At 38.2% G+C, this 15,096-nt stretch overlaps 1 protein-coding gene across 3 annotated transcripts in view; it reads left to right on the forward strand.

The window, feature by feature from the left end:
* fstl5 (follistatin-like 5) overlaps window positions 1–15,096 on the forward strand; it is a 201,345-nt gene that overhangs the window by 113,515 nt on the left and 72,734 nt on the right. For all 3 annotated transcript variants that reach the window (XM_084954596.1, XM_084954604.1, XM_084954614.1), the window contains exon 6: window positions 1,340–1,460. In XM_084954596.1, coding sequence (XP_084810722.1) covers window positions 1,340–1,460 — 121 coding nt within the window. The remainder of the gene's footprint in view (window positions 1–1,339; window positions 1,461–15,096) is intronic.

A 15,096-nucleotide genomic window follows, 5' to 3' on the forward strand; every position in this document is an offset into this window, starting at 1 on the left:
GATCTAAGCAGATTTGGCCAGTGTAAATCACTAAATAAATAACTACGTATAAGAAATGCTAGCAAAATTTTAAAATGCGCAAAATGTTCAAATCACCAAAATATCAATATTGGCCTTAAAAATCTTATGTTTGGGCTTCGGTATAGTGAGTGGAGAATTGGAGAATATAGTTGATATCTGGGCCATTACTTCCTTTTTTGCGCATAATTACACGCTGGTCACGTCATCATTCCAGCACAGAGGTGGATTCAAACCCATCATCTTGTTACTGTGAGGTGACAATGTTAGCCACACGACTTGTCAAAGAGTAGATGCAAATAAGGTTAACGTAAAAAACTTAATTGACCTGAGATAGTACCTGATGGTTTCGACTTTGCATTTCAGCCAGTGCATTCCAGTTTTAGTGAAACCGTTTTCTTGGCGATTAGATATATGGTACTCAATTTATCATTTTGTAATGACAAGTATAATCCAAGCAACACCTATTGTTTCTTGGGTTTAAACCTGGGGTAAACACATTTTTTGCAACAGTGGACAAAAAATCTATAATGATCTTACCACCTACTCACATCTTGCGTCACTTGATCTCAGTAGGTCACATGATAGGGTGAGGCAAGGTCTCGCAATGTTTCACCCAGACCTCTGCTGATGTCCTTGGCTCATGTGATGAGGCACATGATCAATAGCGGGTCAACAACCATCTTAAGGGACAACTCGCACTAGGGTTTAAATACCTGGGACTCTCCACCATTTGGTCTTAGAACTGAAGAAGCTTCTCAGATGAAACGTCTTTAAGACACTTAAAGAGGTCCAGTCGCTTTTCTTTCCAAGCTCCTTAAATTACCATGACCTGGATGAATGAGAACCTACACAGACAATCCATATAAGCCTTTGTTTGCCTCATCCCACTTAAAATGGAATTAAAGGCAACTGGACTTCTGTCCCTCTACTGTGTTCAGCTTATTAGGATATACATGCCTGGTGGGCTTAGAGCAGAAAGCAAGTTTAAACCTACACAGATATGTGTTAAACCTACACTTCTCTGTGTAGGTTTAACACATATCTGTGCTGATTACTCACTGTAGATTGAATAAGCGGTGCCATCACTGCTGTGGTTTACTTTAAGAGACATCAAATCCTTTGGTGGAAAAGAAAAATGTTATTAGTCAACATCTGGCTGATTTGTTTAGTGACAACATTAATTGCATAGAGGTTTTGTTTTATTATAATTTCTGGAACAGTACTGAAAAAACAACAACAGACACACACAAACAGAATTTAAAAAAAAAAAAATGCTCTTAACCTTCTTTAACCAAAGATTGATGTGTTCTCATTGAAGGTCATCAAGCAAGAAGGTTTATCCAAGGACATCTCTGAATGCACATTGTTTGACTTGCTGAAGTACAACGACGTGAACGATGATGAGCACCTTACAAAAGAGGAGTTCTACACAGCCTTTGGTGAGGATACAGTTTTGTTACTCCCATTGTCTGTTTACATTGTTCAGTAAAATATATATCAGATGTGACAGAAATGCATTTTTTTAATTTGCAGTTTTAGTCAATACTCAATAATAGCTCTTGTCTTTAAAAAAAAACTATATTTTAAAGTTGATTAAAATAGACAATGTTTACAATGGTGTTCTTTTTACCCAGTTGTTAGTTAATTGATTTAAGTAGTGCAGTAATTATGAGTATTATGAGAAAACAGAGAGTAAATTGAAACCCTGGAAAAAAAATCTCTCAGATGCCACGGCATAATTAATGTGTATACTCATATTTCATTGATACTGATGCTCGTTTCTTCTTTATTCTCCTTTTAATAGCATAAAAGTATAGAATAGCCCTTTATTTGTCCTTGCACACTTACAACAAGTACACATACAACTGTGCTGGAATAAAAAATAAATAGTAGACAGCAGGAATAAATGGCAAACAGAAGAAATATTTACAATCAAGAGGGATGTATACAAAACAAAAGAAATATATACAAAAATAGGAGAAAGGCGCACATTAGAGAACAATGAGTGCAAAGAAAAAACGTAGTCTGAATAGCGTCTGTGTGTGAGGGGCCTGAGTGATGAGGGTTCTCAGACCATGGCTTAGATTATTGAGGTGGGTGGGCAGGGGTGGGTTGTCGGGGATAGTGTTTATTGAAAGTCTGCATGGACAAGGGGAAGAACCTGTTTACGAGTCTGGAGGTGTGGGACCTGATTGACCAGAGCATCATCATCAGAACATTTGATGAGTTTACTCACTGAGACCTGCAGATTGTTGCCAACTGCGTTGTACTATTGAAGGAGTTCAAAGTGGAAATGGTTCAAAAGAAAGCAGGTCACAACTTCTTAGAAACAGTAGTTCAATCCAAATCTACATCATTAGGCAGCATAAAGACGACAGGTGCTGTGTGATATCTGTGTGACTCAGATATCACTTTATATTGATATATGTGATATCTGAGTCACACAGATATCACATGTGCACCAGTTTCTGTCTTTTGTTTCCTTCCTATTCACGGTTCCTCCCTGTCTGACATTTTCAGTCAGCTCAATATCCTCTGACAGAATATCCTCTGACATTTGGCTGGCTTGACACATTTAGCAGAGGGAGAGAATTCATAATCAACCTTCATCTTATCAGCCCTTTGTATTTGAAGCATTTCCTAGAGGAGACCAAGAAAAAAAAGTCACGGGAGCAAATGGCAAAGTGCAAGAGTCTCATCTAGTCTGCTGGATTCCACATCATACATGAATGTGTGGGAGAGAAACCCCTTCTGGCAAGTCACAGAAACACAGAACCCCATTCTTTGAAGAGTTGAGTTGCTCTGTCTCTTCCTTTTTTAGGTTTCAGAGGATTTTTTTTCTCAAGTTTCCGACTTAACTGCTCACAAGGAAATAGGATATTTAATGTGAGTAAATCTCCCCCTCTGTGATGGAGTTTCTTTCAACCTGCCTTACTCCTCTTTTAGACTTTTTCATTTTTTTTATCCTTGCGTGCCACTTTATGTTACTATTTAGCAGTGTTGGGTAAGTTACTTTAAATTAGTAACTTAGTTACATTACTAGTTACTTCCATCAAAAGTAACTCAGTTACTTCAAGTTACTCGTTACTTTCAAAGTAACTAGTTACTAGGGAAAGTAACTTTGGTTTTACTCAGACTTCTCTTGTTAATGTGTTGCTAACTGGATACCCAGCAAGAGTGCCAGTCTTCTAGCTTGCTTACTTGCCACAAGTGCACTGTGCCACCTACCAAAGGAAAAAATAATGTGCATATTTCCACGAGAGAAATCCCACGCCTGGACCGTCGTTCACCGCCGCCATGATTCTAGCCTACGTTACAGCGTCATGTGCGCTTTTTACATCCAACACAAAAACTGCAGTCGTGGTGCTTTTGATTGTACTCAGAACTCAGAAATTCTGCCTTCCGAATAGGAAGATGTAGGTAACACCAGACTGCAGATGAGCTGCATACAGGGCTGGACTGGGACAAAAAATCAGCCCAGGCATTTTGACTAGAGACCGGCCCACCATTGTAGCAAAAATCATAAAGCCTTTGAATGAAAACAAACACTGTTGTGACAGTGATGTACACTGTCTTGATGGTATATATGTATCAATCTATCAATTGTTTGTTGTAAGACTCAGATAATTATTTATTAAAAGCTAGACATTTTAAATGAGAATAAGAAAGTATTTCTTTGTGCCCCCCTTTCCTTGTTAATGCCCTACCTGGCCCCCTGGCAACACTTTGCTAGATCCGTATGGGCTCAAAATGTGGTCATAAATATTTTGTACTTGTAAAAAAGATTTGTATGTGTAAAAAAGATTTGTATGTGTAAAAAGAATTTGTGTGTGCGTAAAAAAAATTTGTATGTGTAAAAAAGATTTGTGTGTGCGTAAAAAAGATTTGTGTGTGGACTTAGAAAAAAAAACCCTGCAAGTTACAAGTACGAATTTTGACCCTATTTTTCTTCCTTTCATCTGATTGGTCAATGTCATGTCAATCACAAATGTAACAATCCAATCAGAGAACAGATGGGTTTGGCTGTCGGAGGGGCGCTTTTTTGAACTGCAGGTCCTTGAAGGGTGATACAGTTTGAAGCTGGAGGATCTCTATATAAATATCTGATAGCAGCTAGGTCCCCTAACTTTCAGTAGCTGTTGAAAGGAAAAAGTTGTGGTATATCAGTGGTTAGAAATACCATTATTACTTTAGGATTAGTTTAACACAAAGTCAGGGCTGACCCAGGACCATTGCTGTGAGTCACAGTGCGCAGCATAAAAGTCCTTTCACATCAGACGCAGGATGTGCTGCTAATGCTAACTGCTAACTAAAAGCAAAGGATCCAGAATTTGTTACGCTGGCTGCTGGGCTCTGTGGGTTTTTGCAGCAGCTCTACCTGTACTAGATGCACCTGCTCCTTGTCTTTTCTATCTCTGACTTTATGTCCTCTACAAGAGTTTCTGTTTTTTTTGCTGGTTCTTCAAATGTTCAATAAAAACATGTATGCTAATTCATAACGAAGAAAGCTTTGTAATGAAGACTGTCATTTCCAAAACACTGCCCGCCCCCACCCCGCGGTCCGCAGCGCTGTTGAAAAGGCTGTGGAAGTCCCTATATTAAACACGTAGACCTGTGACACAAAAATCACCAAACTCGGACGACCACAGACTGTTTTCCTTCGTGGTGATGAAGGAAAACGCTGGGTTGGCATGTAAAAGGGCATTTATTCCCTTCAAAGACCTGCAGTTCAAAAAAAGCGCCCCTCCAACAGCCAAACCCATCTGTTCTCTGATTGGATTGTTACATTTGTGTTTGACATGACATTGACCAATCAGATGAAAGGAAGAAAAATAGGGTCAAAATTCGTACTTGTAACTTGCAGGGTTTTTTTTTCTAAGTCCACACACAAATCTTTTTTACGCACACACAAATCTTTTTTACACATACAAATCTTTTTTACGCACACACAAATCTTTTTTACACATACAAATCTTTTTTACGCACACACAAATCTTTTTTACGCACACACAAATTCTTTTTACACATACAAATCTTTTTTACGCACACACAAATTCTTTTTACACATACAAATCTTTTTTACGCACACACAAATCTTTTTTACGCACACACAAATTCTTTTTACACATACAAATCTTTTTTACGCACACACAAATCTTTTTTACACATACAAATCTTTTTTACAAGTACAAAATATTTATGACCACATTTTGAGCCCATAGATCCGCCCCTGCACAGTTACCAGCTGTCAGCTACTTGGAAAAGGATCCTGGTGTTATTTATCTCTCAGAAACAGTTCATAACTTCCCTTCAACTCATTCATGTCACCTAAAAGGTAAACCTGTTTCTCCATCACCTGTTCAGCTCTGATGATTCAGTAAGAACATCTCCTGGTTTCATCTTCATGTTTCCCTCTCACCAGATATACAAACCGATATCATGACCAGCAGCTTTACAGCTGTGGCTCCAGCAAACATCAGCTGATACTAGAAAGTAATATTAAATAAATTCTAACAACAGCTGATCAAACGTGCTGCTGTTGTTTAACGCGACATCCGGTGGTTTCCTCTTTCTGGCGCAAAGTGGACGATGAATAAACAAGAGAGCCGATCAGCTGATCATTGATCAGTTTCATGATTAAAGTAGCAACAGGAGAGGGAGGGGGAGAGAATGAGAGAAGAAGAGGCAGCTGTGCAGCAAAGACACAGAATAACTCCAGCTTTGTGTCTTTTTCATTGTAGCTGAAGTCTGGGACAAACTGTTCCTTTTCACCTAAATACGAAACGCGTAATAATTTCTCTGAATACCAGACGATTCCGTTTTTTAGGGAACTGTTGGCAACTCTAATAATTAACTGTATGAACAAAATAAAGTTCAACATCAGTAACATAGCACCACCCAGCTGTATAGAAACCCCGTCATGCTAGCTAGCACGCAGTACGAAAAAGTCAGCACAACGAAAATAAACTCCAACTAAACTTGGTTTATATCTGACCCAGATAGACTGCAGGTCATAACTTCTTACCTGAAGTTCAGTTCACCTGACACTCGGACGGGCGGCCGCTTCGGGTCTCTCCTCTTGCCTCCCCTTTCTCTCATCCACCTGCTGGCTTCCACCACTTGCTAATGTTACTGAATCTGTGGAAGCTCCGCGATAGCCACCACACAAAGTAACGAGTAACGACCCTATCTAAATCCTAGTAACGAGTAACGCGTTCCTGATTTTGGCATAATAACTAGTTACCGTGCTCGTTACCACAATAATAACGTAGTTACTGTAACGCGTTACTTAATAACGCGTTAGTCCCAACACTGCTATTTAGCGACAGCGGATAATTATCCAAGTGCAGAATTAATCTTTGGATACGCTATTTTTTAAGACGCTTTACTGGAAATTGCTTCTATATTGATGTTAATAGTTACAGAGGCAATCAATAAACAATATGCTTAGCACAGCTGAAGTAATGTGTCTTTGTCAACATCTCAGGATTTCTGAGTATATTATTATAGAAAACAAACAGAAATAAATCCACAATACTTTCAGTGGTAAAAGTTCTCATGTAACATACTCATTTTCCTGTGTATATCTCAGTGTGAGATAGAAATACATATAAAAGATTTTTGTTTTTTTATTCCATCCCATGTGGGCAGTATCAGATTGCTCAAAGGAATTCAACTCTCTTCACCGAACACTCAATATTGAATACTTGGTTTACTGACATGCATTACATACCTGGAGGTCATGGTAGTACTCAGCTTGTGCTTCTTCACTCTATTCATGTCCAAACCTGTTTCTCTCTCCTAAATACTTCCATCCTTTCAAGATAGGCCCACAGCTCAGAAAGAAATGATGATAAAAAGACCAACATCTCTAGAGACTTAACAGCATGACTGAAGAATTTAGTTCTCCTAATTTCTATGTAAATGTACTTATCTATCATATAGTCAGTAGAGAGAGGTGATAGTAACTCTAGTGTAGTATAAAGTGTCTTTCTTCTAGATACTGACCAGAAAGCCAACACCCCAACCCACTGCCATTCCTTCAAGTTGAGAAGCAGCGAAGTAGTTAATTTTATAGAAATACATCTTTCTAACTATAGAGGAATCAATAAGGGGAGCTAGTATTAAAATATTTAATCACAAACATCTGATGCAAACCCAGTCGTTTTGTTCTGTAAGCAGGCCTAAAACATGACAAAAACCGCTCAATTCAGAAAAGAGCTTCAAGTGCTACTCCTAGTTGGTGTTTAGGGAGTAAAGGTTTAAAACCATAGGCAGTATAAAAGATAGATGTAGCAAACGTGACATCAGACATTGGTATTTTGATCTTTTGGAGCTGGATCTGACAAGTGAAGGATGGACCTGGCTATGGAACCTTACGCTTATTGGGTAATGACTTGTGAATGACAAGTGGTTGGTAAATGAGGACATCCTCCTTTCTCATTTTTTCACAGTTCACAGAGCAAGGGAGCCAAGGGTCATTTTCACATTGATCTTTATACAACTGGTCTTTTTGCGAGTCTTTTAAGTCACTTCCATTTGCACTTTACTTTTCAAACCTGAAAACCTACATCCATCTTTTTTGCAATGTAAAACCAAGTAACATGTGATCTACTACAGCAGATTTTTTTCTTTAAGCTTAAATGTGACTTTGTTAGTTTGCTAACTAATTTCAAGGTGATGTTGCGTGGCCTTCTAGTTTTCAGTCAGCGTCAGTAAAACTGGGGAGATCAACATATACGTATAAATAAGTGTATATTTAAATAAAATTCATCTCAAACTGAACAAGTAAGATATTTAAACAAGCTCACAGAAAAACAGAATCACTTTTTTCACACCAGAGAGAAAAATGTGTAAAACCAGACTGGTTGGCAAGTGATTGCTGGAGTTAGGTTTGATTGCTAACTCTCCAGTTACACTGGTGTAACTGGAGAGTTAGCTCTGAAAAGCTCCTTGCAATTGCTTTGATTGGTAGAAGATTGTCACGGTGACAGTAGTCACCCTTTTTCACCATTTAAGTCTTGTTGACTTTTGAAAAACAAAACATGGGACATGTCCATTATACTGTGTCTTGAGACGAGGGGGATACCTGTTCATTCAACTGGGAAGACAACCCAGACTCCCCAAAATATACATTTCAGGTAGATCACCACGCTGCATCCTGTATATTGCCCTGATGCTCACAATCATGCAACATAAACGCTAATTGGAAAAGCATTATTTTTTATAGTATATTGAACTTACTAAAAACACAAGTCAATCAGTTTTACTGAGCATGGCTAATCTATTTTATTACTGCTGATAGTGTTCTGTCTGTGCATAGGTAGAAAGCAGCTATATAATGAAACATACTTAATTCTTTTCTTCTTCTTCTTTTTTTAATCTGAGTGGGCTGGTGCGCAGCTGCTGATAATACTGCAATAACAGGCATCTCCAGTATAAATCTGAGTCAGAGCACTGAACATTTATTTCAGTGACTTGTAGGTTGTAGCCTGATAGAGCCTGGTCACAGAGCTTGGGGTAAAACTACACTGTAAAGTTATAGTTTCTCACTTCATTGCCAACATAATATCTGAGTGGCAGCTATAAAAATCTATGCAAATACCTTAAGCGCTATCGTAAACTGAGCACGATCATAAAGTAAATCCGTTGACTCAGTGTATCCAGAACTATGGTATGGCTTGGAAATGAACAGCAGTAAAAGCAGAATGACTCTCCATGAAAACGACACCTGTCTGACTGCTGCGCTAATAAGGACCCTTTGCACACCTTTATGGAATATTCAAAGTATTGCAACATTGTTTGTCAGGACAGAAGATAAGATTCTAATGTCCATGCATTATTCATTCCTGCTTTGCATAGACTGGAAGGGGATTGAGAATCAATTTGCTTCAGCTAGCAGTAAGGAAACTGTCTGGCAGAAGTGATGTCTTTTAATTAGATGATGTTACAGATATGAATGATGTCTGCCATGCTGCTGATAGTGAGTACCATGTCATCGGTGAATGATGGCTCAGTGCATCATGGGTAAACAGATAAGGTGTCATCTATCACAAAGTGTCATTAACTTTTGGCGCACGAGTGACAGAATACATTGCACAGACACTGAAGCACCCGCATCATGCTCATTACCAGGCACCTTGATTTTATTTTGGGGTCTCATAGAAAAGTTTTACATGCTTAAACTATGTTATTTATCTTTTACATACTGTACCACCTCTTGCCATCCTTTATCTGCAGCACTCAGTTTTAGAGTCTGTTTCTTTAATATCTGTCTTCCAAAAAGCCCAGTCTGCTCTGATTCATTCTGGCATTACAAAAAAACTCAACTTTTTGATTGTTTTAAAATGCTGCAACTGCAGCAAATAGTTCCATTCACATAGTGATGGAGACAGAAAAAGACCTGGACTACAAATGAGCTGTTTTAGTCCAGCAGCAATGTTTCCTTTGAGAGAAGAAGACTGTTTAGCATTGGCAGTGCTCTTTTACATGCGCAAAATGATATATACAGTAACATCTGTCATATTAGAGTAGAGCAAAGTATATGAGGAATCTTATAGCAATACAACATGAAAATAAACTCAACTATGGTAAATATACATGCCTCACTAAATACGAATGTCAAGTCAAAGTCCATCTCTTTCTTTGCTTTACTCAAATTAAACAACTACCAGAAAGAAAAAACCTCAGTAAGCAACTGCCGTCTTTAGGACTGAGCAGAAGGTGCTACGCCAATTCAAAAGGCACATAGAAAAAAGTACTACTTTAGACTTTTTACACTCTTTTGCACACTTGCAAATAAACTTTTGTTGTATTTAAATTCAGGAACCAAATCCACAAGCTGAAAGAATGGACAGTGTCTAAAGGGTGGTTTAAGATTAGCAGAGTCGGGTGCTTTTAGATTGAGGGCTTTTGAAAGCTGATGCGTGCAATTCACACAGAGACTGAATCCCTGTGTTAGTGAGCTTTTTAAGCTCTTTGAAGTTGGCTGTACAATCACAATGTTCTTTGCCTGTGCACCGCACACTTTAAATGTTATTAGTTTGGGAACACCTACTGAATGCAATCTTGAGGCATACTGCTTGGCAGACAACAGTGAAAATGAATTTGAAAGTATTTGGAAAGATCTCTCTGGATGAATGCAGCCTGAGGCAAACTTTAGTTTGAAAATCTATCTCTAACAAACCCCCCTCTCAGGTCCATAGACATTATACAGATTTGAGCCCTTGTCTCTTACATTTCAACTGTAAACTGTATTTGCCCTACTTTAGGTTATATCCTGTTAGCATGATAGAAATAGGTGGTTTATTTAAAGAATGTGGGATGCAGTATGTAGTTAATAGAATATACAATATTTGACTGATTCATAGTAATGACATACTCCAGTCTCCTTGGTTATCAACATATTTATCTGAACCATGACACCTGCTGACAGAACACATATCCAATATAACCACCTCTTTGATTTCTGCGGTGGTGGGAAGCTAAGATGGACTGTAACGTGAGCTATCATATATTACTCTTGTGATCCTCACACAGAAAGAATTTCTACTGTCTGCATCAAAACACATGATGTGTATTAATGTAGGGGTTATCCACCATATCCATCTACCTACAGCATGATTTTTCCTGGTTCAAAATGAGCCTTGGGCAGCTGACTGCATTTTAGCACGATTGATCAGTATGTAGTTAAGGCAATAAATCTGTGTTACTTTAACAAAAGCCTATTTCTGTCCACTTGTTAAACAAAAGCGTTTTATATTAAAAAAAACATTAAAAAAATAATCCAAGCCTGGTTATTGTGCTTTGGGGGATGGTCAAAATGAACAATACATTTTTCGAGTGCAAGAATAATCCAGACACAGTAAGCTATGAGTGCATTTTGTTATATTAGTGCAATATCCAGTTGTGTTCTAAGATAATGCTGTGGTACTATATGGTGGGGCATGGCCTGCGGTGCCGTGCAGGGAAGGCGGACGCACCTGCCCGGCATCTGCAATCATGCCTCGCCGACTTAGGTATTGCACCGGGTCCTGTGATAGTGGTTGTTGTTATGTTGAGCTGGCAGTGGGAGAGCTGCAGCTCAGTGTGTGGATGTACAGCAACCGTGTTTGAAATAAAGTGTGCTGCAAAGCATAAATATGTCACCGGGTCTGCCGTGGTCATTCACATACTGTAATAGTTTGCCAGCCGTAGACATTATAAAAGATGTAATTACATAATGTTATATATTTTTTTCTGACATCTAATTTTCAATTCAGTTAAATTTTATCGACATAGCATCACATTACAACAAATCAAAAGGTACTTTATATTGTAAGGTAGAGACCCTACAATAATAAAGAGAAACCCACAGCCCCTTTGAACAAGCACTTCATGACAGTGCGAAGGCAGCAACAGGTTACAGGTGAAGGGAGGAAGACAGGACAAAAGGCACACTCTGGGTTTCCTCTACACATTTTAGAGAACAGCCAGAGATTAATGATAACTAATGGTCAAATGCAGAGTGCTTTGTAAGCACATAGTGAGTGAAGAAGGTGAGTGAACAAGAAACACAGTGCATCATGGGAAGCACCTGGCTGCCTAGGTCTATTCCAGCATAACTAAGGCAGGATTTAGGGTCACCTGATCCAGCCCTAGCTATATGATTTTTCAAAGAGTTAAGTTTTAAACCTAATCATGAAAGTATAGAGTGTGTCTATCTCCTGAATCCAAACTGAAAGCTGTTTCCACAGAAGAGAGACCTGAAAGCTAAAAGCTCTGCCTCCCTTTCTACTTTAAAAGGAACCACAAGTAGGTGAAAGGGACATTCTCTATATCGGTCATATAGTCTCAATAGGTCTAGATAAGATGGGGCCTGATTATTCAAAGCCTTGTGCGGGAGGAGAAGGATTTTATTTATCTGTTTGAAACATCGAGATGAGTGTTTCTTTCATTAGTAGAGTCCAACCCATATCAGATTTTTAAGGCAGAAAATTAGTGACTTAAAAATATATCAGCTCATATTTTTGTTATTTTAGACACATAAAACATAAATAGCCTTCCCTAATATCTGTTATGTGTAGTTATTTTTGAATCCTTAATAAGATGAGTGTCATTTAAAAAATAATCTTGTTTTTTTTTTAATTGAGTCATGTATTACTCATTCACCCAACTCTTTACCCAACTAAGCTGGTTGTTGTGTTGGTGGCATTCCAAAAGCTTGTTACCTAAAGGGAAATTGCAGAGTGGACTTCTTGGTTTAAAAAAAAATAGATGTGACAAGGACGAGTGTTTCAGTGAAACCGCTCACTTAATTGTTATAATGAAACATTGCTTGTGTAGTACCTTTTTTTTTTGACCCAATGCCATGTTCCTTTTTTTTGCTGTATGTTGCCAACCAAATTATTGTCAGTGAATTTAAAAAATATAAATCAGTTAAAGTTAACCTAAGTTTGAGCAAATACTAGATTCACTTGAGAAACCATTTCCAATTAGCTGCTAGAGTGAATGCTCAAACTTATTAGCCTTTTTAAAATTGATTTGGAGGAGCATAACAATTCTGGCTGTACAGTTGTGATTTCCTTTTGGTTTTTATTAATTATCTTTTCTTGTTTCTTTTTTATTATAATTGTTTTTATTCACATTCTTTTTCTTTTTAACCTAGTCCACCTCTAATCATGTGTTATCCCACGCGTGGTGTAATACAGACTTTGCCAGGCTTGAAAATTAGTTGACTTACACCCTTTACTTCTCTGAAGATTATAATTAGACATCCAAACCATCAGCCAGGCCTCTTCTAGGGAAAGCTGCTTCCATTAAGTCAAGTTTGCTGTTAGTCAGCACCCATGGTAGAGTGAGAGTTAATGGATATCTGACTGTTGCTTGTCAAAACCCCTGCTGAGTATTTCATTCAAGTGCTAAAATGGTTTCATAACTTGTGGCTCATTTTCAAACATGTTTCTGCTATATCTCCAGAATTTATTAAAAGAAGAAGTTGATGTACTTTTTAAATTTGAAGTAATCCTCGAGTAAAGTACTTTTTAGTCCATTAGTGTGGTATAATTCGTCTATGTATGTGCTCACATTGACATGACTCATCACCCTGCAAACCAACACTGTGGGGGGACAAGCGAGACCAGCCCCCCCTGCCACCCCAATACATTACCAATTTCAGTATGAGCTTTGCAGTTACACTATGCTGATTCAGTGGGCATAAGGTATTCAAGTTTACTTGTGAAACATGTTTCTCCATGGCAGCTAGTCCTGTGCACAACGAGGTTGGAAACAGTGGGGTTTCAATTAATTAACTCTTCACTACTGTTCATGTGCCACTGATGGGTCAGGTTTAAATTCCCAGTGAGGAGAAACTTCTTACAATATGTTCTACAGCCCTCTGAGTGAGAAAGGTTCAACTTGCTTTTCTGGCTGTCGGGAATGTTTCAGCATAAACGGGTTGCTGCATTCATTTGCTTCTCTCAGCATTTAACATCTCCTGTCATCTATTTGAAGGTGTAGGCCTGGCTGTAATGTTGCTGAAAAACTAGCAGAAACCAAGACAGTTGGGTGGAAGTGAATACTGCCCCTTTAACACACAAACTGGTGCCTAATGTTTGTCACTAAAGTGCATCAACACATACTGGAGTTAGCAGCATTAGTGGCCTAGTGGCTTTTATATTTAAGAAATAAGAAGTCATTGAAATATAGCCTCTCTTATGCTGTAGCTTAAGTGCCATGTGATTTACTTATAGCAGGAAGATGGAGGATTTTTTTCATTACTTGTTTTCCACAAGGTAGCTGTGATAAAATTAGTCCAATTAGACATCCTCTTAAGCTCTGTAGCATACTAATGCAGGCCGTCCCTCAGGATCTCTACCAGCAGCTTGGAAACAGACTAGAGGCTGATCAGCCAGAGGTAATGCACTCACAAAGGCCATTTGTGACTGTTTTAAAGCCATCCTGATGTTTACAATGTTCGTGGGAGGAGGGTTGAAGGTGATAATAATAATCTTCTCACCTTTTACCTAATACCTGTAATTTATTTTGCATATTTAAGATGGTTTTAGCAAGCTGCAAAAGCACAGTTATTTATCCTCCTTCACAAGATGGTGAAAGGTGACACGAGATGCTGAGACGCCGCCCCTATAGCTGTGCATTATATAATCATCTCTTACAAGCACAGATTCATCATAAAAGGCAGCTCGTTGTTCTTTGACCTGAAGTTGAGCTGCAGTGTTTTCCATGTAAACAAACCCAAATTTATTATTTATTTTGCAGAATTCATCTGTGCAAACGTTAAGTACAGCTGCCTCTGACAATATCGATTACAGTTATCAACGTCAAAGCTCAAAAGATCTGCTCAGAAGATCTTAATTACAAGTACGTGATGATGAGTTAACAAGTCCCATGTCTGCATCTGTTTATATTTTCCTGTCTGCTTATTCATTCTTTGAAAAATTATTAAATAATTTGCCTATTTTGCATAAAGAATTAAGGACAAAACACAATGAAAAGCACTGGCAATTTTGGAAAAAGCAAGGCATCGCATAAGACACAGTAATGAAAAGCAGCTCTGGTGGAATAAGAAGACACTGCTACTGTGTACACATACTTATTAATATAAAGAATATACTGAAATAAGAGAGCCATTATTACTTCACATCCATCCATCCATCCATTCTCTTCCACTTATCCAATTCAGGGTCGCAGTCTCTATCCCAGCTGTTTTAACGTACTCCCTGGACAGGTCGCCAATCTATCTATGGCAGTTTGGTGAGAGAACTGTAAAAAAATGCTTCATAGTGTCATAATATAAATATTCTGTGTAAGCTCAGCCTTTTTTGAGCTTACGTAAGATTGTTTTGGAATAATTGGTTTTTATAACATGCAGTCAACTTCTTGTAGGTAATCTTGTAAGCTGTAATTTTCTTCCGACTACATCTTTTTCTCCTCTGAACAACAATTATGGTTATGTTAAACCTTTCATTTGTACTCTCTCACCAAGTTTTCCCAGTGATGTCAAAAACTGCTTTTTGGTCTTCACAGCTAGGTTGTTTCTGCATTACCAAGTAAGAGGGGGAAAAATAAAACCTGGAA

The sequence above is a fragment of the Perissodus microlepis genome, chromosome 2, assembly GCF_051167445.1.
Source record: "Perissodus microlepis isolate ML-2025 ecotype Zambia chromosome 2, ASM5116744v1, whole genome shotgun sequence".
Lineage (NCBI taxonomy): Eukaryota > Metazoa > Chordata > Actinopteri > Cichliformes > Cichlidae > Perissodus > Perissodus microlepis.